Source organism: Panulirus ornatus, chromosome 18, assembly GCF_036320965.1.
Source record: "Panulirus ornatus isolate Po-2019 chromosome 18, ASM3632096v1, whole genome shotgun sequence".
Lineage (NCBI taxonomy): Eukaryota > Metazoa > Arthropoda > Malacostraca > Decapoda > Palinuridae > Panulirus > Panulirus ornatus.
This window is the reverse complement of record NC_092241.1, coordinates 53,155,417-53,177,916: the sequence shown is the minus strand read 5'-3', so window position 1 is coordinate 53,177,916 and position 22,500 is coordinate 53,155,417. Positions and strand designations below refer to the sequence as shown.

The 22,500-nt window shown below is 46.7% G+C and overlaps 1 protein-coding gene across 2 annotated transcripts in view; it reads right to left on the bottom strand.

Moving 5' to 3' along the window:
* Positions 1-22,500, bottom strand: part of LOC139755100 (uncharacterized) — a 485,699-nt gene that overhangs the window by 84,380 nt on the left and 378,819 nt on the right. For both annotated transcript variants that reach the window (XM_071673222.1, XM_071673220.1), the window contains one exon: positions 11,596-11,714. In XM_071673222.1, coding sequence (XP_071529323.1) covers positions 11,596-11,714 — 119 coding nt within the window. The remainder of the gene's footprint in view (positions 1-11,595; positions 11,715-22,500) is intronic.

Here is a 22,500-nt window from a genome sequence, read left to right as displayed (position 1 = left end):
GTGTTCACTCGTCTACAAATAAGATGTTCAAACATTTCACAGGCTGGAACGCACGACAGTTCCAGTTAGTGATGTCAGATTTCACGCTGGTTCCTGACAGTCCAGGACATATTTGTGATGACATCAGCAGCTGATCACCTTCCAAACTGGGCTCAAACCTGTCACACCTAAAGGAGGCGAAGGCAGACGGTATAATGTTACTAAACTAATGGCGTAATGATGATATCTTATCTTCCTTATGGTAAGGGAGGTGCTGGATATGGTGGACGACAGTAAGGGAGGTACTGAGATGGTAGACAACAGTAAGGGAGGTGCTGAGATGGTAGACAACAGTAAGGGAGGTGCTGAGATGGCAGACAACAGTAAGGGAAGTGCTGAGGTAGTAGACAATAGTAAGGGAAGTGCTGAGGTAGTAGACAACAGTAAGGGAGGTGCTGAGATGGCAGACAACAGTAAGGGAAGTGCTGAGGTAGTAGACAATAGTAAGGGAAGTGCTGAGGATAGCAGACAACAGTAAGGGAGGTGCTGAGGTGGTAGACAACAGTAAGGGAAGTGCTGAAGATAGCAGACAACAGTAAGGGAGGTGCTGAGGTGGTAGACAACAGTAAGGGAAGTGCTGAAGATAGCAGACAACAGTAAGGGAAGTGCTAAAGATAGCAGACAACAGTAAGGGAAGTGCTGAAGATAGCAGACAACAGTAAGAGAGGTGCTGAGGTGGTAGACAACAGGAAGCGAGGAGATGAAGGTGGTTAGACAGAGTGAGCAAGACGGGGGAAAGGCAAGATGTAGGTAAGACAGGTAGGCTCGGGGGCCGGGTGGGGAGGAGGGAGTAAGGCAAATGGTGAGTAAGGCAAGCGGAAGTGTGGACTAAGAGGGAGGGTTTAAGGAGGCGGTGGACCCCGGGCGACTGATGCTTGTGACTAGGAAGCGCTGACGCCCTCCTTACAGAAGGTGGCGTGGCCGACCAGCAGGGTGTGAGGGAGGACACACACACACACACACACACACACGTGTCCCGCAACACGCCCAGGGAGGCCATCATATATACCATCCTCGACTCGCGTCGTGACGAATGGGGGAAAAAAAAAAATGACATCCTTCAAGAAAAATCCGGCCATAGGATCAAGCTTGGCAAGTGGCTGCCACTGTGAAGTCGTAGCGACGAGGCTACGTAAGTAAAACTCTTGACAAGGAATTAATATCTGTGATTCAGAGGAAGGAAAACGTGTGCGGTGGGTTTGAACGAGGAGAATAATGATGACCAGGTCGCTGAGTGATGGGAGGAGGCGCTCGCTGTGTTGATTGATGTATCCAGTGCGAGACTGATTGACCAGCGAGATGGGAGAGGGACGAGAAAGGAGCAATACAAAATGTGTGGTTATCAGTAAGTATGAAGGAGCAAGATCCAGGATGAAGAGAGTGATATTGAGTTGATCACGACGGTACGATCACTGATCATGACGGTACGATCACTGATCATGACGGTACGATCACTGATCATGACGGTACGATCATTGATCACGACGGTACGATCACTGATCATGACGGTACGATCACTGATCATGACGGTACGATCACTGATCACGACGGTACGATCACTGATCACGACGGTACGATCACTGATCACGACGGTACGATCACTGATCATGACGGTACGATCACTGATCACGACGGTACGATCATTGATTCACGATGGCACGATCATGATCATGAAAGGTACGATACACTGTACTGATGGTACGATCATTGATTACACGACGGTACGATCATTGACACGACGGTACGATCACTGATCGAGTACGACATGTAGATGTACGATCATGATCAGACGGTACGATCATTGATCACGACGGTACGATCATTGATCACGATGGTACGATCATTGATCACGATGGTACGATCATTGATCACGACGGTACGATCACTGATCATGACGGTACGATCATTGATCACGACGGTACGATCATTGATCACGACGGTACGATCATTGATCACGACGGTACGATCATTGATCATGACGGTACGATCATTGATCATGACGGTACGATCACTGATCATGACGATACGATCATTGATCACGACGGTACGATCATTGATCACGATGGCACGATCATGAGTACGATAGTACGATCATGAGTACGATGGTACGATGCTTTAGCGCGACGGTACGATCCTTGAGCACGACGGTACGATCCTTGAGCACGACGGTACGATCCTTGAGGAAGATGGTACGATCCTTGAGCACGACGGTACGATCCTTAAGCACGACGGTACGATCCTTGAGCATGACGGTACGATCCTTGAGCACGACGGTACGATCCTTGAGCACGACGGTACGATCCTTAAGCACGACGGTACGATCCTTGAGGAAGATGGTACGATCCTTGAGCATGACGGTCCGATCCTTGAGCATGACGGTACGATCCTTGAGCACGACGGTACGAACCTTGAGCACGACGGTACGGCCCTTGAGCACAGTGGTACGACCCTTCAGCACAGTGGTACGACCCTTGAGCACGACGGTACGACCCTTGAGCACAACGATACCACCCTTGAGCACAATGGTACGACCCTTGAGCACAATGGTACGATCCTTGAGAAAATGAGATATCAAATCTGTTTCTGTTGTTTGTATTGGCCATGATATATGAACTGAATATCAACTACCATATTATATAGGAAGTAGTTACGTACACAGCAACGGATGTAAACATCATGCGGCTATCATCCCAGTCAAGTAAGCTGATTGGCTAACGATATCAAGCTTTAGTATGACTTGATCAGATAAGCTGTAATACACAGACCGGTGACCAAACTTAAATATAAGTTAATGGGACCTCACCGCCAGCTTATCTACCTTAAAGTGGATCGTACCACTCGTAAAGTTGATAGAGGAAAGAATATCTAGTAAAACAAAATATTCAGAATACTGTTCAACAAATATTCAGAACAATATTGAGAATACTGTTGAAGTCTGGCCTCTCCCTATCCTGAAATGTCTGGCAAGACGGACATCTGCCGAACGGCTTCAGAGGAGATAAACCTAAAGGGAAAGTCTTCAGTACCTACTAGAAGGCTGTCGGCAACCCAGAAAAGAAAAACCCAGGAGGCTGTCGGCAAAATAACCATAAAAGGTCCTTCTTAAAGCTGTTTGTGGTCGGATGAAAAGAGATACAAATCAATAATGTCTTTTAGATAGATCATAAACGTACACCTTCGCTATACACCGTGGGTCCAGCCAGCAGTCACACAGATCATCCGGGCGATCTACGTGTGGTGGTGGGGCCAAGAGAAGGTGAGTGAGGCTGCAGCTAAAACGAGACGAATCGTCCTTGCATTAGCTGAGGGAAAGGGATGAAGCTAAAGCTATGATTCGCCTTCACTGGTGGAAGGGGGAAGGCTATCATGGGGGTGTGTGCACGTAGACGGAGGTGAGGAGGAGGGGAGAGAGAGAGAGAGAGAGAGAGAGAGAGAGAGAGAGAGAGAGAGAGAGAGAGAGAGAGAGAGAGAGAGAGAGAGAGAGAGAGAGATGCGAAAAGTGAGAAAATACAAAGAGAGAGAATGGGTGACATATGAAGAAAAGGAAACAGTGTCAGATATATAGAAGGGATGATGGTGGAAACATAAGGAAAGGAGTTCTTGGATTCACCAGAGGATAGAGAACAGAAGACAATAATAACCAAGGATTATGAAGAACGCAAAAAAGGATACGAAGGAGAGGCAAGAACACACATAACGTCCATTATGCACAGACGAGTCGTTCATCCAAGAGGATTTCATGTTTCACTACAACTCTAACCAGATCTCATTCTTTTTTTTACGAGTGAATTAAGATAACTTGTGATACAGTGATTAGAATAACATATCTTGCTCCTCCGAGTTGCTGGTCTTGCAGTTTAGTTATACGTACAATTCTTGATCATGCTGACTGGCACAGAGATGTTGGTGTTGGGGGGGGGGGGGGGGGGGGAAGGGGACGACCAATGATACATGAATGAGGCGAGAAGGAAACATGTATATCATGTATCGTTCCCGTTTACCATACAAAGTTCCTGGGTTCGAGTCCTGCCTGCTAAAGGATATTAAGTGATATATATATTCCTATGAGTTCACGGGGAAAATGAAGCACGATAAGTTCCCAAGTGCACTTTCGTGTAATAATCACATCATCAGGGGAGACACAAGAGAGAAATCGTGTTTCATTTTCCCCGTGGACTCATAGGAATATCTTAATCACGCACAAAATTGTGATCCTTTCCAATATATATATATACATATATATATATATATATATATATATATATATATATATATATATATATATATATATACTGATGATAAGTCGACTGCTTCAAACACGTACACACTTCCAGCACTCGTCCCAACTCAATTAATCCTGTGACACTAATCTCTTGCCCTTTGACCTTTGGGGGGGGAAAAGGAGGGGGGGGGGGGGGACGAGAAAGAAAAGATCTGCAGGACAAAAAGAATAGACAATTGACCTCCTCCACCTATCGCTGAGGCTGAACCTGTTGACGTCATCCATGGTTCGAGGGAGAAGGGGGAAGGGGGGGGGGGTTATAAGCAGACTGATGGAGCGGTGCTTTGGGTCACCACACACACACACACACACACACACACACACACACACACACACACCTCCCTCACCCTAACTCTCTCTCACTCCCTCTGACCTACGCAACACCTACGTACATCTCTCCCCGTTGTGGTTTAAGGGTAGTTTCGGTGTTGAGAGAGATATATATATAGAGAGAGAGAGATTAAAAGATAGATAGATAGATAGATAGATAGATAGATAGAGAGAGAGAGAGAGAGAGAGAGAGAGAGAGAGAGAGAGAGAGAGAGAGAGAGAGAGAGAGAGAGAAGAGGTCCTCTCGCTGGACTGATTAAATGCGGTCGTGATGTGGTGGTGGATGATGGGGGGGGGGGGTGAGGTGAGGTGAGGCTCGCCTCTTATGGACGGGGGAGAAGTGTGGCTGGTGATGCAGGGTGAGAGGGGAAAGTGGAACAGAGAGAGAGAGAGAGAGAGAGAGAGAGAGAGAGAGAGAGAGAGAGAGAGAGAGAGAGAGAGAGAGAGAGAGAGGAAACGTAGGGAGAAAGGGAAAGTGAACGTTTAGAGTGAAAGTTACGTGTGTGTGTATGTGTGTTAGTGTGGGGGAGAGAGAGAGAGAGAGAGAGAGAGAGAGAGAGAGAGAGAGAGAGAGAGAGAGAGAGAGAGAGAGAGAGAGAGAGAGAGAAGATGGCCTGCAGGCTCTGGAGGGCTGCTCTTGCCATAGCATATGGCAGAGACTGATGGCTCTGGCTGATTAAAAGTACAAGAGGATTAGACTCTCTGTGTGAATGAAGGCAATGACTGTCGACCGAAAAAGATTAACATTTAGAGCGGACGATACAGAAGTGCATGCTTGGGGGGCCTGCCTGTATTCTGTTACAGGATGAGAGGGAGACCTGGTATATATATATATACATATATATATATATATATATATATATATATATATATATATATATATATATATATATATATATATATATATATATTGGAAAGGATCACAATTTTGCGCGTGATCAAGATATTCGTATGAGTCCACGGGGAAAATGAAACACGAAAAGTTCCCAAGTGCACTTTCGTGTAATAATCACATCATCAGGGGAGACACAAGAGAGAAATATAACAGTCAGTTGATATACATCGAAGAGACGAAGCTAGGACGCCATTTGGTAAACATGTGATTGTCCAATCACATGTTTACCAAATATATATATATATATATGAATCAGTTTAGGGTACAGTAATTAGGCTTCGTGGGCCATTACACATAGCGAGAGTGTATATGATCTTAGAATGATTCTTAACACCCAAAGAAGGTGTTGATGATTCTTACCACCTGAAGGTGTTGATGGTGTTTCTGTTTGTGGATACAAAGGAATACAAAAAGGAATTCAAACACCAGCAGACGCCACTGGGTCCTTTCGAGGCTGTTTGTGACAGTGGAAGATATCAGAAACTCACAGATTAGCGTGGTAAAAGTTAGAAGGCATAAAGATAATTCGAAGAGAATAACTTACGAACTGTGTTTGTGACTAAGGCGGCGCAGATAATGTGGACGTGGATTATGTTCTGTTGCCTTAACAACCCTGGCAGTTGATAGGCTTGAAGCTCTAACAACCAGATGGCACGAGTGTTGCTAAACACAAGAGATAGAGAACTCTGAACTTTAGTTCGACTGCAGAGAACAGAACGTAACTGTAGGTGAAAGGGTTGTGCATGAAGGCAAGAATCTAATCCTGAATTTAGGTTAAGATGTTTTTCATTTTCTTTTATGCTTTGTCGACGTTTCCCGCGTTAGCGAGGTAGCGCTAGGAAGAGACGAAGATGTATAACAGTAATAAAGAAAACGAGGAGCATTGCCCAGGATACAGGAGTGTATGTTGAGGCATATCTTGGCTTTGATGGCAGTCTTGTCGTTCTGAAAACATACACTAACATCATCGAGGCAGCGGCGTCCAAGACCAGTAAAGCTATGGTAGACGGAAGAACTAGTGTAGTGACGGGAAATGCCGTCAACGAGTCTGTCTGAGACAGGAATGCCGTTGTTATAGCTCAGTTTCTAGGAGAACTCTTCAACCAAGTGAGTCTTCACAACCTCCGTGAGGCGGATAGGATGGTCTTCGTCACTGACCACAGTGTAGGTGTCGCTGGTCGGAGGGAAAGGATCTTGGAAGCACATTGTCTACCATGTGGCAAGAGCTGGTCTAATGGGCAACCCATCGCTACACCTTCATGGTGGAGGAACAGGCGATCGATCAATGACGTTCTTCGTGTTGGTACAGCGGAATGCTGGGTGCTTGTAGATCTGGGGTGACTTTAGACGCAGTGGCACAGATAAGTTTAATAGTTGGCTCAGTAGAGGGGGAGGCACGAACGATAAGGCTTCCTGATCCTGACGATGTCGAGAGCACCATCAGGGTCGTGTGGATACGCAGAGAGTCGTCATCTGCTGTGTTATCCCTTTACGACGCTCGGGCTGGTGTAGGGTGCGTTACGATGCGACGAAGAGGAACAGTTGGGCTTCGCATTTACTGCATGAAGCAGCCTGGAGTGTGGTGTCCGGTAATGACGCTCAGGTGTTCATTACCCTGACCTACACTGGGTATCAATGTGAACTCATTTACACCAATTCTCTGCCCTTCTTCAGTGGTCGCGAGTGATTTACATATGTTAATCCATTTTTTTTTTCCCGTCTCTATTTTACTGCAGTCACTAAGGATGGAATCGAGTTCCTTTTTGTGTCCTGTTTGCTTTAAGATGACATAAATGCTGGATTTATCTGCTCAGTGGATGATATTATCTTTATTGAGGTTTAGTTCTTTGGCGGCTTGTTGAAGTTCAGGGGTCAGGCTCTTGCCGTTTGCTGGTTAACTGTGTTGTCTGTGTGAACGCAGCTGCTCCTCTAAGTCACTGGAGACAGTTATAATGTTGTCATGGGCTAACTCCCTCAGTGACTGGTGTAATAACTCGAATTCGGTGGGTCTTCTTCTTTATCTTGTTCAGTTCGAGTTGAGTATGACAGCTCAGGTCGTGGCTTGAGGAGTTCGTGTTGTCCCGTGGCGCAATGGAATGTCTCTGGTAATTTTGCTCTTGTGGAGTTTGTTTAAATATCTTTTTTTTTTTTCATTATTTCCTTGATGCTCTGGCTTTCTGGGAAATGTTTAAAAGTCTTCAAGATGTGTTTCTGTCGACCGTATATCTCAGCTAGGAAGGTCGAGGGCACGGATTTCTGCGTCGAGTTGGGGATTCAAGGTGATGTGTTTTCTGCTTTTTAAGTCCAGAGGTTCATCTTCGCTTTTTTTTTTCTTCTTGATCTCGTACGTAATCAACAACATCCTCCTCTGGTAGATGGTCAATTCTTCTGAGAGGTTTGGACAAATGTTTGTACAGATAGGGTGAAGTTCTTTTAAACATGTTTCGTTAAAACAATTTCGAAGTCGTTATTTCTATCTCTTGTTTGTGGATGTTTTTCTAGAGTCCTTATTGTCTTTTGAGTGTCTGTAGGCAGCTTGCAGCGAAGGTCTTCGACAATGCACTAAACCCACCTATACGAAAAAGCTTATTGATCTTAGACGCTACCTTGGTGACGCTCATGAGTAGTCTTAGAGGCACCAATCCTAGCATCATCAATATCATCTTCCATCGAGTATATATATGACATCCTCCAACTGGGACTTATTTCTCAACGAAACCCAACGCCAAACGCAGGCCGTCACCAACACTGGGTTCAAACACAGGCAGAAAAAAAAAAAGAAATTCGCCTCTTGAAAGAAACATCAACAAAAAAAAAAACTATGTTACTACAAGAGGATCCATGGAAACGACAAGATCCACTGCCAGAACCAGACGTCTTCAGCTATCGAAGCAGACGAGGGGAGAAGAGACTCCCCAGCAACAGCAACACCGAGAGCGCACAACAAACCCAACGACCAACCCAGACTCGTGATCTGCAAGACGAGGAAAAAAACTACGACTTTCGTCATGGCAGAAACAACCTTCATCAGAACTAGAAACTCCGCCAGAGCTCCCAGTGTATCGTGTGACTTCATTTGTGACTTCACCTCCAGAAGGAGCTTTACTGTAAACTCCTTAATAACATTAAGTATATGAGAGCCGCCACTACCAACCACGAGCACCATCACCCTCCTCATCCTCCTCTCTAGACGTCTCCATCTCCAACGAGGCGCACCCAAGTAGCACGTCAAACAAAGCCAACGTGAGGGTAGGCTTCTAAGAAGACCTAGAGATGGGTAATTTCAACAAAAACATTATCCTCAAGTATATTCGAGACACCGAGCGTCTTCTTCGCAATACAAGCTCTGCTTGGTGGAGATGACCATCCTAAAAAACACAGGAGAACATCGCACACGACGTGCCTCCATCAGAGACGAGACCTTCAACAGACTGACGGAGTGTTTTCCAAACTGGCCGTTTCTCCCGCATTGCTACTTTTGCGTTCACCTCTTCCGTTCAAACCCAGCTCACTTCTCAGCCTGATTTGTTTCCAATCTTTCTCACCCCTTTCTTTTGAACAGTCTTTTCTATCTCCATCATCGTCCTTATCCCAGGGTTCCTCAGGGTTCTGTTCTGTAGCTTCCCTTCTTCCTTTTCTTCATGAATGACCTTTCCTCAAGCACTGTATATACTTCAACTCACTCTAAACTTCTTCCTAACTCCAATATTGTTCTTTTTCTCGCACTGAACACAAGCATTCTCTCACTTCGATCCCGTGAAGCATCTCAAAATGGAGAAGCATCAACCTAATTAAAATCAGTCGTGAGAAATCACAATCTTTACCCACATATCTATCTAATTATCGCTCGTCTCTTACTATTCAATATCAAAGTACTACAAATCAACCTCGGAATCATAAAAACATACTGGACATAACTACAGCCTCTACCAGGTCCTGGAGACCCTATATGATCAACATTTCATCATCTGTAAGCAGCTACTTCATATCCACGGAGGTCGTACTCGCCCAAGAAGGGAGTACTGCTCTTGTATCATCAGAGTGGAATCAAATGCCTTCTGTCTTATGATTCTCTCTTCCTCTCACCTCTCTTCAACCATCCTTTTTCTGCACGCTCCATGACCTTTGTCTCCTCTACGTGTTATCATTTCGACCGCTGCTCTTACGATCTGCCTACGTCTGTCCCAGCCATTAAGGCCTGGACTTGCGGCACATTAATTCCTGCTGCTTCCCACAGTTTCAGTGAAGAGATCAGCCATACGAAGACTGACCGTTATGATACCTTCTTTCGTCTTTCACCTCATCCTATAACTCGAGGAGCTGTACTTCATCCCCTGTACATCCTTTCTCTCCTTCGACAATGCACTAAACCTACCTATACGAAAAAGCTGATTGATCTTAGACGCTATCTTGGTGACGCTCATGAGTGGTCTTAGAGGCACAATCCTCTATTCATCTCTTCACTCGAGATGGCCACGAGTAAGGCATGTTTCTGCTCGTGACGTGTCGCTTACTATATATATATATATATATATATATATATATATATATATATATATATATATATATATATATATATATATATATGTATATATAGTAAGCGATAGGGGATAGGGGATTAAGAATACTTCCCACGTATTCCCTGCGTGTCGTAGAAGGCGACTAAAAGGGGAGGGAGCGGGGGGCTGGAAATCCTCCCCTCTCGTTTTTTTTTTTTCAAAAGAAGGAACAGAGAATTGGGCCAGGTGAGGGTATTCCCTCAAAGGCCCAGTCCTCTGTTCTTAACGCTACCTCGCTAATGCGGGAAATGGCGAATAGTTTGAAAGAAAAAGAAAGAAATATATATATATATATATATATATATATATATATATATATATATATATATATATATATATATATATATATATACATATATATCTGTCTCTCACTATCTAGTTTCTCTAGCCTGAATTCATCTGGCATTTGGCACTGTATCAGTCTCATATCTCGGCGCTACAGCTCGTACATCCCTCATGATATACCTGAGATTTGGCACAGAGACGATCCCCCTTGTCACCTGTGATGTGCCATAAACCCACTTGATTGAGCACTTAAGGAGGATCAAGTAACGTGGTTCCTCTCGTTACGACGCGAGTCTGTTTTATTCTCGCTTTTTACCGTAGGTTTGAGAGGCACGGAGAACGATACCTGATTCCTTTTGGCTTCTTTTGAAGATCTTGTGTTGCATCCACGACAAAGATAGTCCAAAGAAATTTGTTTTACTCTCTTACACAAGCCTGAGTTTCCTTAACACACACACACACACACACACACACACACACACACACACACAAAGACACACATAAGGACCTCTGACCTCTTGGAAGTTGATCAAAGGCCTAAGGAAAAAGACTACGAACGTAACAAAATGAAACAGATACCATAGCGTAAGAGCGTACAGGACCCTGACTCAAGCCTTGGTTTAAGATCCACGCGTGGTTGACGAAGTTTGGAGAAAGAGGAAAGAAAATGATAAGAGAGAAGGAACATCAGAAAAAACATTATGCTTCCATGTTTATAGAGAGGGACATAAGAAAAACATAACTATAAAAACTGCAGGAATGATATATATATATATATATATATATATATATATATATATATATATATATATATATATATATATATATATATATAAATATATTCTTTTTCTTTTTCTTCTTTCTTTCTTTCATACATGCTCGCCATTTCCCGCGTTTGCGAGGTAACGTCAAGAACAGATGACAAGAGCCTTGAGAGGCAAAAATCCTCACTTGGCTCCTTCTTCTGTTCCTTCTTTTGGAACGTAATACAGGCAGGGAGGCTTTCCAGCCACCCTCAACCTCCCCTTCTTAGTCGCCTTCTACGACACTCAAGCAAATACGTGGGGCAGTAGTAGTCTTTCTCCCTTATCCCCAGTATGTATATATATATGTATATATATGTATATATATATGTATATATATGTATACATTCAGTACCCGGACGCAGGAGAAGGTAATACAATAAGCCACTCAGCTAGACTAACCTTGACCGTCCACTTGCAGATGTTCTGAGAACTATTGGTAATGCCTGACACCTGGTAGCCCGGCGAGATGAGCCAGGCTGGTCGATCAGGACCCACTTCTACCACATCCCGACCACAACCTGTAACAGGGGGAAAAAAAAATGTAAATGTGACGACCAAATCAAGGCCATAACCTGGTAATGTGACGACACCTTACACGCAAATCAAGGCCACAACCTGTGACATCAAAGTTGTTTTGCTCAGCTATAAAGTTGTAGAAGGTTAGAATGGATAGTCTTCAGGTGATGTACATTTAACGCCTGACAAGCAGATCGAGGCGAGAGAGATACCTGTATATACACTTCCAACATCTCAAGGCCATTACTTGTTACATAAAAGGTTGTTCTTTTAGCTGTAAAGTTGTAGAATACTAGGATGAATACCCTCCAGATGATGTAAATGTAACCCCTTACAACCAAATCGAGGCGAGAGAGAGAGATCTGTACACCTAACAACCTCCCGGCCACAACCTAAACAAAATAAAAAGGTTGTTCTTCTAGCTGTAAAGTTGTAAAATACTAGGAGGAATAGCATGAAGATGCTGTAAAACGTGAAGCCTCACAACCAATTCGAGGCGTGAGGGATACTATAACAATGCCTATTATCTGTAACCATACTTTTTATCAACAAGGGAAAGATGATATCCAAACATAACCTGATTTTTCTACTGTTTCAGAATCCTTAGGGGTGGGGTGTGTGTGTGGATGGGCCTCCATATCCTTTGACCTGACGCATCACAACGACATGAGCTTTGGGTACGATCGCCTGACCTTTTGACCTGAAATGTCAGGTCAGAGGCCCAGACTATCGTTCCGTCGTGATCAGGGGAGTTGGGTGGGGTGGCGGGTGGCGTGTTGGGGGGTTAAAAACCACGGGATATGGGAGGGGAAAGAGAACGCCCAGTGTAGACTTTGAAGGCGGTGGTTGGCATAGCCATGCGTGAGGTCACAAGTGTAATGATGAGGTTGTTAATAACACGGGGGGGCAGACACAATGACCCGTCACTCAAAGTAATATGTAAGTTCATAAGTAACACGTCGGTAATATGTAGTTATATAGATACCCCTTCAGCAATGTGTGAGTGTATAGATAATCTATCGAGTATATGTAAATGTGTGAATAACATGTCGATATTATGTAGATACAGAGAAAACATGTCGGGGATATGTAGATGTATTAAAAACAAATCCATGCCGATCATAAATCGGCCTCTTCGATTTATAGAAATTGCATACAATCTCTTATGGACGATATATCGTGTATCAAGTCTTTATCAACCGATGTATCTCCTATGAAACCCCACACATCTGTCTATCTCTCATATCTACATCTCTTTTTTCCTTCTTCCTGCCGACGTCCGGTGCATTACGAGACCTTACAACCTCAGTTCACTTTCACATCCTGAACCTATATTTGCCCAATCGTAACACTGGCTACCCTGCTGAGATAACCAATTCTTAAAAAAAAATTTCTGCCTTTCACACTGAGTTGACTTGTCTGGTGGAACGAACGTCCCCATTCATACCACCATCACACACACACACACACAATACGAACTCACAGCTCATAATCTGAGTCTCTCTCTCTCTCTCTCTCTCTCTCTCTCTCTCTCTCTCTCTCTCTCTCTCTCTCTCTCTCTCTCTCTCTCTCTCTCCGGCATCTCTCATCTGAAACATCTCTCGCTCAGAACTCGTTCGTTCGCTCTTATCGACTATTCGTATCTTTCTTGGTGGTGTACCTCTCTCCTCACGAGTACCTTCAGGACTGAAGCGGTGCACAACGACGCCCGCACCTCACAAGAACGTGTTGATACCTCCACCAGCGGGAGTCGAACACCTGCGTTGTTATGTGCTATCTGACCGTCGTATAATCTCCACCAAGTGAAGTCAGTGAAGTTAGTGAAGAAGCTACTAGTGGTTCCTGAGAGCTTATGGAACTGGCTCTGTGAAGATTCACGGTGCTTAGGTGTAGGACGAATGGCGATTTTCATTTCCCTCCAGCTGTGCTCATCATATTGCGGAGTTGTACAGCAATTCCACGATCATACAGTTAAATTTTTATCCTCCCTCACTCATGGTTTGATCGCTCTTGCTCCGCTACCTTTCGCAGCAGGAAGACATCATAACGGGCTATGAATCTCTTCCCTCCCTCAGAATATCATTCTGCCTTTATTTCTGTTTGGAACCACTGCAAAACTGCTATCGAGAGGGTCAAGCTGCCCTTCATAGAAAGAAATCATACTATCTGACCTTCTTTTTTTCTTATAGATCCTTAACCAAGAACATCTCCAGTAACTTCTGCAATTCAAACTTCTTCAACCTTTCTGATAGGGCCAATCTTAAACTAACGCTTCTACTGATAAAAAAAAATTACTGCAGATGGCTCTCTATCTAGTCCTCTTTCCCCGCCACTTTCTTTCAATGAACCTAAGATTTTCATCCCTGCACGACGTCTTCCGAGTACCTTCCTAATAACAAGAGGACCATGGACATGGTCTTGACTGCCCCAAGTCCTACAGTAGTGTGCCTCTGAATTGGCCCCAATCTCTGCTTGCCTACTACGTCTCTGTATTGGAAGCATGTCTTAGTGCAGCCCATCCCATAGGAATGAGACTGTTCAAACCCTTTGTACTATCGCCTAGCTGTTTTCACTTCTGCTGTTTCTAAAGTGTCTGAAACTCCTCTCATCTCTCAGTTCTTAAATACTTAGGATTTGAAGCTCTCTCCATTATTTAGATCACCAATAAAACTTTGGTGTTCAGTTTAATAGTGACCTTCTTTCTTTTGTGACTCACCTCTGGTCCTCCTCTTATAGGAATTTTGGTGACTCCTTTTCGATCGTGGCCCTCGAGATCTCTGAAGTGTTTACTACAGTCTCCTGTAAGTGTTTGTTTTTTTAACCTTTCTTCTTTTGGTTTTTCTGCTTCTCTCTCTGTTCTCTCATGCATATCTTCCTCTTCGATCATTCCACTGCGGAAGTCGTCGAATGGACAACTCTTCTGTCTCTCTCCTCTCCTCTCAACACTGGTGTTCCACAGGCGTCATCATCTCTCTCTCAAACCATCCCTCCTCCTCCTCTGTTGCCGCCCTTCCTCTGTTCTACAGGTACTATCTCGACCACTCGTGTCGTGACTGGTGAGCGTGTGTCCCCGCCACTAAGGGCCTGGGTCAGTGCGGGGACCAGCCACGCGTAGATCTCCCATTACGATACCTCCTTCGAACTGAGAAGCTGTGGAATTCTCATCCGCCTTTTGTCTTTCCCTCTTCCTGCGACCTTTTCATCTTTGAGAGCCCAGAATAATCACTTCTTCATCCTTTTTCTTGATGCCGATCTCATTTCTATCCTATATCATTCGAGTAGGACCTCGACTGGGGCTTCTGCTGCTTCCCCGTGCGATGTTGGCTGATGTTAAAGCGCGAGAAGGTTTCAGACGGAGGGCGGTGGTCGTGTCGCACCCTCGCATTTGGGAGAGCGAGGGAGGGACTGGAGGAACACCCAACCCTCGCCCCACCAGCACCCTTGCTGCGGGGTACAGCAGGTGATATTAAAGCAAGGGATTTATGGCAATACTGCGAAGCACTGGTGATAAGAGTTGGCCTTTTGGTTGGTGGGAGGGAGGGAGGGAAGGGAAGGGCTCGGCCAGTCAGCCAGCCTCATATGGTGCTGGCCAGAGGGGGTCAGGGTGGGTGGCTAGGTAGTTAACGTGAGAGGTCAGGCCTCAAGCACCATCCCAAAGGGGTCAGTCCAGGCACAACACGCCACGGGCCACCCATGTACACACACAAGCTACGGGCCACCCATGTACACATGCACACACACGCGCACCACGGGCTACCCATGTGCACACACAAGCTACGGGTCACCCATGTACACACACGCGTAGTACGGGCCACCCAATGTACACACGCCATGGGCCACCCATAACACATACACCGCGGGCCACACACACACACACACACACACACACAAACACACACACACACACACACACACACACACACACACACAAACACACACACACACACACACACACACACACACACGCTACGGCCACCCATATACACACAAATACATACACACGCACACTACGGGTCACCCGTGCACATATACACACTACGACCACACACACACACACACACACACACACACACACACACACCACACGCAGTATGGGCCACCCGTGCACACACACACTCATGGGGCCACCCATGCACGCCACTCTATCATCGCGGAGGAAGTGATAGGAATATTGGGGGCAGGAGGAGGAGGAGGAGAGATGGGAGGGAGGGCTGGGTCGAGCAAGCAGACTGGATGGAAGAGAGATTAGTTGGATGGAACAGGGAGAGGGAGATGGAGAGGAGGGTTATAAGTGGGAGAGAGAGAGAGAGGAGAGAGAGAGAGAGAGAGAGAGAGAGAGAGAGAGAGAGAGAGAGAGAGAGAGAGAGAGAGAGAGAGAGAGAGAGAGAGAGAGAGAGAAGTGGTGTAATAAAACACAGCTCCAGTCCAGGAGTGAAGGTAATTTCGAAGGTAACAAGTTGAGGAGCAGCAGCAGCATGTGCATCACCTCCCCAAGATGAAGCAACCAAATTGCGACCAGTTTTTGGCGTGAACACGAGAGGCAACCAAGAGTGTAAATCTTTTTCCAAGGGAAACATACAGACTGAATGACGTGATGAATGTACCACTACGAGGCGCTTGAATACGCTGACGTGGGGGGTGTCATGCGTGTCTTGAAGATAACGACGTGGGGGTGACATGCATGTCTTGAATATGATGACGTGGGGGTGTCATGCGTGTCTTAAATATAACGACGTGGTGTCATGCGTGCCTTTGAGTGTAATGACGTGGGGGTGTCATGAGTGTCTTCAATACAATGACGTGGGGGTGTCATGCGTGTCTCGAGATGTGTTTCAAACTCCCGTGCCAAAGCGGGGGAAAGATTACGACGATGAGAGCCTTCGTCCAGGAGGCGCCGCCGTGGTGATGGTCCCTTGATGTCGCTCTGTGTTTCCCCATCTCCTCCTTCTCCTCCTCCTCCTCTTCCTCCTCCTTCTGTCCCAGACAACCCAAGAGAGGGAGCCCCTAGTGGTCACAAAAGACCCTTGTGGTCTGTTGCAGACTTGCTCTCCTTGACTCCTTGACGTAACCCCTATCTGCTATTTCTCAATATGGCTCCAAAAGGTAAGAATATTTATAATTTTTTTTTTGGGGGGGAGAGGGATTTTAGTGGTGAAAATCACAGCTTAGGATCCGTCTGAAGACGAGGGATGGTTGGTTGGTTGGCTGGCTGGCTGGTTGGTTGGTTGGCTGGTTGGTTGGTTGGTTGGCTGGCTGGTTGGTTGGTTGGTTGGTTGGCTGGTTGGTTGGTTGGTTGGTTGGTTGGTTGGTTGGTTGGTTGGTTGGCTGGTTGGTTGGCTGGTTGGCTGGTTGGTTGGTTGGCTGGTTGGTTGGTTGGTTGGTTGGCTGGTTGGTTGGTTGGTTGGCTGGGGTAGGGATATCTAATGCACCGTATATATGTGCTTCTAGATATGGCATGTATGGTTCAGATTTTGTTTTTTTTCTGAACCCCCGCGTTCTGTGGGGTAGCACGTCCCGTGTTCTGTGGGGTAGCGCGTCCCGTGTTCTGTGGAGGTTGCGCGCGTTTTCTTTTCACCGAAGGCCAGGGACGGAAACGGTGACAAAAAAAAAAAGAAAAGAAAATCTCTTCCTCACTAATGAGAGAAATGTCAAGATCGCTTATCTAGTATTGAGGACAGTCAGAGGTGGTTAAGGCACGAGGCTTGTTATTCCCTGGTCCACCACGGACGATGTGGAAGGAGGAGCTGGACCTACTGCTCCTTCACGAATGATGTGGGAGGAGGAGCTGGACCTACTGTTCCTTCACGAATGATGTGGGAGGAGGAGCTGGACCTACTGTTCCTTCACGAACGGTGTGGGAGGAGTAGCTGGACCTACTGTTCCTTTACGAACGGTGTGGGAGGAGTAGCTGGACGTACTGTTCCTTCACGAATGATGTGGGAGGAGTAGCTAGACTTTCTGTTCCTTTACGAACTGCGCGAGAGGAGTAGCTGGACCTACTATTCCTTCACGAACGGTGTGAGAGGTGAAATGTGCCTTTTGTTCCTTCACGAACGGTGTGAGAGGAGCAACTGGACCTTCCGTTACTTCACGAACGATGGGAATGAAATGGCCGCAACCTTCTGTAACTTCACGAACGGCGTGAGTGAAGCGAGTGATGAAAAGCATCGCGCTGAAGTAAAGTGACCGGAGACTGAAGTTCATTGGAGACCTGAAGGCCCTACCCTACGCTCATAGCTGCCTCTCACGAAGGGTCATAGTGGCGGAGGAGAAGGAGGAGGAGGAGGAGGAGGAGAAGGAGGAGGAGGAGGAGGCGTGAGTATTTAATGATGTGTAACCTTGATATGAGTGGGGGAGGGATCTTGAACTCTGGTGAGGGCAAAGTGCCTGTGTAGGATGAAGCTCAGGATGACCCGCATTGACTGTTTGCGTCTTGCATCTTCCACGTGAAGGTGGATGGAGAGGATAAGATCTCGTCCCGGGGAGAGAGAGAGAGAGAGAGAGAGAGAGAGAGAGAGAGAGAGAGAGAGAGAGAGAGAGAGAGAGAGAGAAGGAGGAGGAGGAGGAGGAGGTTACCGAGAGGGGTTTGGCTCTGAAGTAACAGTGACGCCATCTACTTACTTAAGTGTTTCGCCATAATGTGATGTTCTTTTTCCCTTCTGTCCCTACCTTCAACAGGAGATACAACGCGGTATAATTTGTCAACGCTTTCTGGTATTTTCCGATGAGCGGTGTGGCACGCCCGGGGAGGGGAGGTGTGCAAGTCTTTCGACAGAGCTTACTAGAAATGCAGTGGGAAACCGAATCTTATATGTGTAGCCCTGTGGTGCTGAGACGTCACTAGCTAGCCTGGATGAACAGATAATCACAGCTGCGTGTAAGGGGTCAGGGACGAGTGATCAACAGTGGATGTGTGAGGCTACGCGTGCCTACGGTTCGCGGCCTCGAACAACTTTACGGACAACGTCTACTTGGGTGCCCAGATCGAGGTGTTGGGGGTGGTAGACGACACCCAAAGACTCATAGCAGGGTATAAGCAAGACTAGTATCACAGCGACGCTTTGAGTATGTAAGAGCGAAAAGGGAACGATGGATGGGGAAAGAGATGTATGAGAGACTGACTATCTTCGTCCAACTTCCTAAACCCTTCTTCTGTCTGGCGTAGCGTCTCCTCCGGCGACCTTGGCCTATCAGTCTTACCCGTTTATCAAGCCGTCGAGAGTATCAATCACTTCAGACAACGTTGGGAGCGGGGGAGTCAGCTGAGGCAAGAGGTGGGTGGTGGTGAAGGCTCTCTTACCACACCAACCCAGCCTTCGCCATACACGCCAACTGAAGGCTCACTTGAAGAGGCGAGGCTCTGAGGTTTGTCTGGCCACGTCAACCAGCACTTGACACACACACACACAAGAACAAGGACTTTCTTGCCAGTCCGCCTGACATTGGGTAACGGGCGTGGACTTCCTCGTAAGCCCCTTTCTAGAACCAGGTCACCAGCCTGGACTTTTCCTGGAAGTCCTTCTATGATGGGGGGGGGGGGGGGGGTGTCGGTCAAAGGGCGTGTTCTTTCCTTGAAGTCGCAAGACGGGCCATGGGGCATAGAGGTTTCTGGGAATTCCTTCTAACGAGCGTTACGTGGCGTGAACTAGCCCGTAAACTCTTCTCAGTAAGGCCACAGAGGGTGGAATGAACTGGATGTCGTTTTGACGAGGGTCAGAGGTACGGAACTCTCTCTCTCTCTCTCTCTCTCTCTCTCTCTCTCTCTCTCTCTCTCTCTCTCTCTCTCTCGCGTGGGGTTTCCCAACATGACATCGTCCAGGCAAGGAGTATAAATGACTTCCTGGAGCTTCAAACCAACCCCAGGGCTCTAGAGCACCGCCAGGTGGGTCTTCAGACATGGGGACGAGGACCATTCTGTAGGGTTTCGGGCCATCGAGTTTTCTTCAGGCTTCCCTGTCACAGACCAGAGGGAGAGATGGAGGACATTCCCTTCTGTACTGCTCTCTAACACGGACCAGATCCCCTTGTAACCCATCGTGAAATGGGTCACAGGGTAGGGCCCTCTTGTGGAGTTCCTCCTGACGCAGGGGTGCGACAGGCAAGGGCACTAGAGAGTCTACCCCCGTCAGCCAGGCGGGTCGAGGTCGTCTAAGGATGCACGGTACGTTCGGTTCACTTATGAAATGTATTTACATCATAGAGAGTGAAGTATATTGACGTCTGTGGGGTTTGGATGGTGGGCTGTGGTTTCGGTACATAGTAATGTACATGACAGATAGAGAGTGGACGTGAGCGAATGAGGTCGTTGTTTTGTACCTTGGCGTTACCTCGCTTCAGCAAGAAAGACAGACAGGTAACGAAAAGATTATTGATTGCACACACGGAAAAAAAGAGGACTTATAGACTGAACCCAAATGAGCTGCCTCAATAATCACGTCTGCAGTTGCTAATTAAGATAATTCTAAAAATGAAACATGTGTTCCACATGATCTCCTTCGAAACATAGAAGAATTAACATTCTAACAAATGCATATAAGGCGTACAATGCTCTGCTTAAGATAACCCTCAACTCTTCCTTATCCATTTTGGGCCTCAGACTCGAACCCATACAGCATCGCTGGGATTACATACACTACCACACATACGCCTCCTCTTTGCACCACCTCATCAGACGTAGGTTCCCCCTAAGGGCGTCTCCCGTGCACAACCGCTCGTATAGCTGGTATCATCACGGCATATGCATGATCCTCCCCCAACCCCCCACCATCAGTAAGAACCAGTGAGCTCCGAGATCTTGATTTGTGGGGTCCGATAAGCGTGGCCGGTGGCCGGCGAAATTGGTCTATCACTCATAATTCCACGGTTCGAGGTTGCTCAAGTGGGGTGCATGGTCTACCGCCCATCACTTGAGGTCCGGAGTGGCTCCGGCGGGCTATGGTCTGCTGCCCATCGTTTATGGCCGGGCGCCCCCCCGGCTCTGGGCGGGCGGGGGGAGTAATGGCTCCGGCCCCTTAATCACCTGCACAGTCCAGGGTCACTTAGGAGAATTATGGTCTGCTGCAGCTCACGCCGCCCGAGACGCCCGGTGTTGGCGGTACACACGGGGGTATTAAAGCAGCTCTTAGATGTTGTCTATGTTGCGGTATGAAGTATCGTTACGATGTTTTCCCCTCCTCCTCCTCAATCTCCTCCTCCGGAGCCACATATCAACCTCCTTTCCCCCTCCGTCTGCGTTCTCCTTCGTACGTCAGTCACCCAAGGACTTTCTGATTATCTTTTCCAGTATTCTACAAAGCAGAGGGAGGGAGAGTCAGTGATGAAATGGTCGAGACGTCGAACTGGCTCGAGTGGAGAGCTTCGTGTTGCCGCCTAAGCCGAGGTTTGTTATCAGTGAGGTCTGCCACAGGGCTCAGAGGTCGAGGAGGAGGAGGAGGAGGAGGAGGAGGAGGAGGAGGAGGAGGGTTACCCCACCAGTGCCTTACCTCAGCCAGACAAACCCCTCCCGTGGGTGTGGATGTCTCGTGAAAGTATTAATTCTACAAACTTGAGACTCGTCCGAGAACAATCAAAGTATTTGGTAGGAATGATCCACTGGACGTGGGCATTCCGTGTATAACTCACACGAATATGGTAATGGTGGTGCGAGAGCTTATAAATGGTGTCAACAATGAGAAAGTGTTGAGCAGCTGAGAGGGTGTTGTTTCTTGGTCAGTAAGAACAGCTGACGGGATGTGCTTGTGAAGCTAGACTGATCCCCTTCGTTGTACGGAGTGAAATGATGCGCGCATGGGAGTACATGGAAGACGTAGATGACAGAAGACCTGATGGACTATGATGACAGGAGACCTGGTGGTCTATGACGGGACTTATCTGCTGGAGGACAGCAATACATGGGAGTACATGGGAAATCCAGAGAACAGAAGACCTGATGGTCTATGAGGAGGTTATCCGATGAAGGACATTAATGTATGGGGGTACATGGGAAAACCAGACAACATAAGACCTGATGGTCTATGACGAAGTTATCTGCTGGTCGAATAGTACATGGAAAAACCGAACAACATAAGACCTGATGGTCTATGACGAAGTTATCTGCTGGAGGAGAGTTAACGGTGTTCAAAACACCTGCTCTTTACGAAATGTAGACATGAAAGCGAAGCAGGAGACTCCTGACGGAGCGACTCAGCAACAACAATATACGAGTGGAAACAAAAGCCTCTTAAAAACTCAATGACTTTCCCTGCCACGGGAGGGGGATGAGAAGACATTTGATTGCCTTCCTGGAACACTTGGTGTGGACTTCGTGACTGGACCCAACCATACCACTGTTTAATAAATGAAGTGGGAAGGCTCGGTAAGGGTGCACTGAGCAACCCTTCTTCGAACATAGACGCACGAATAAAAAAAAAAAAAAAGGAACATGGGAACACAATATCTTTTCTTGTCCAGCTAACAGACCTGTTCCATCATGAAGAGAGAAAAAGATTACAGAAGTAACCACGATTATTCAAGGACAGACAGCGAGTCTAGTGTGTCAAAAAAAAGAAACAAAAATGAATCCTACTTTTACACACAGCGTTGAGGCTCTTTTTTTCCTTTTTTACAGAGAAATAAGAGACTTAAAACTCCTGTGAGGAAGAAGAAGAAGAACACTCAAGGACGATATCATACTGACTCGAGGTTCACTATAAGGCAGAATGGACCACTTGGTTCTACATCCTGGTGCTGTGTGCTCAGCTCCTGGTGAGACCGGGACGTGAGTGACACGAAGACCAACCAGCGCCAGGC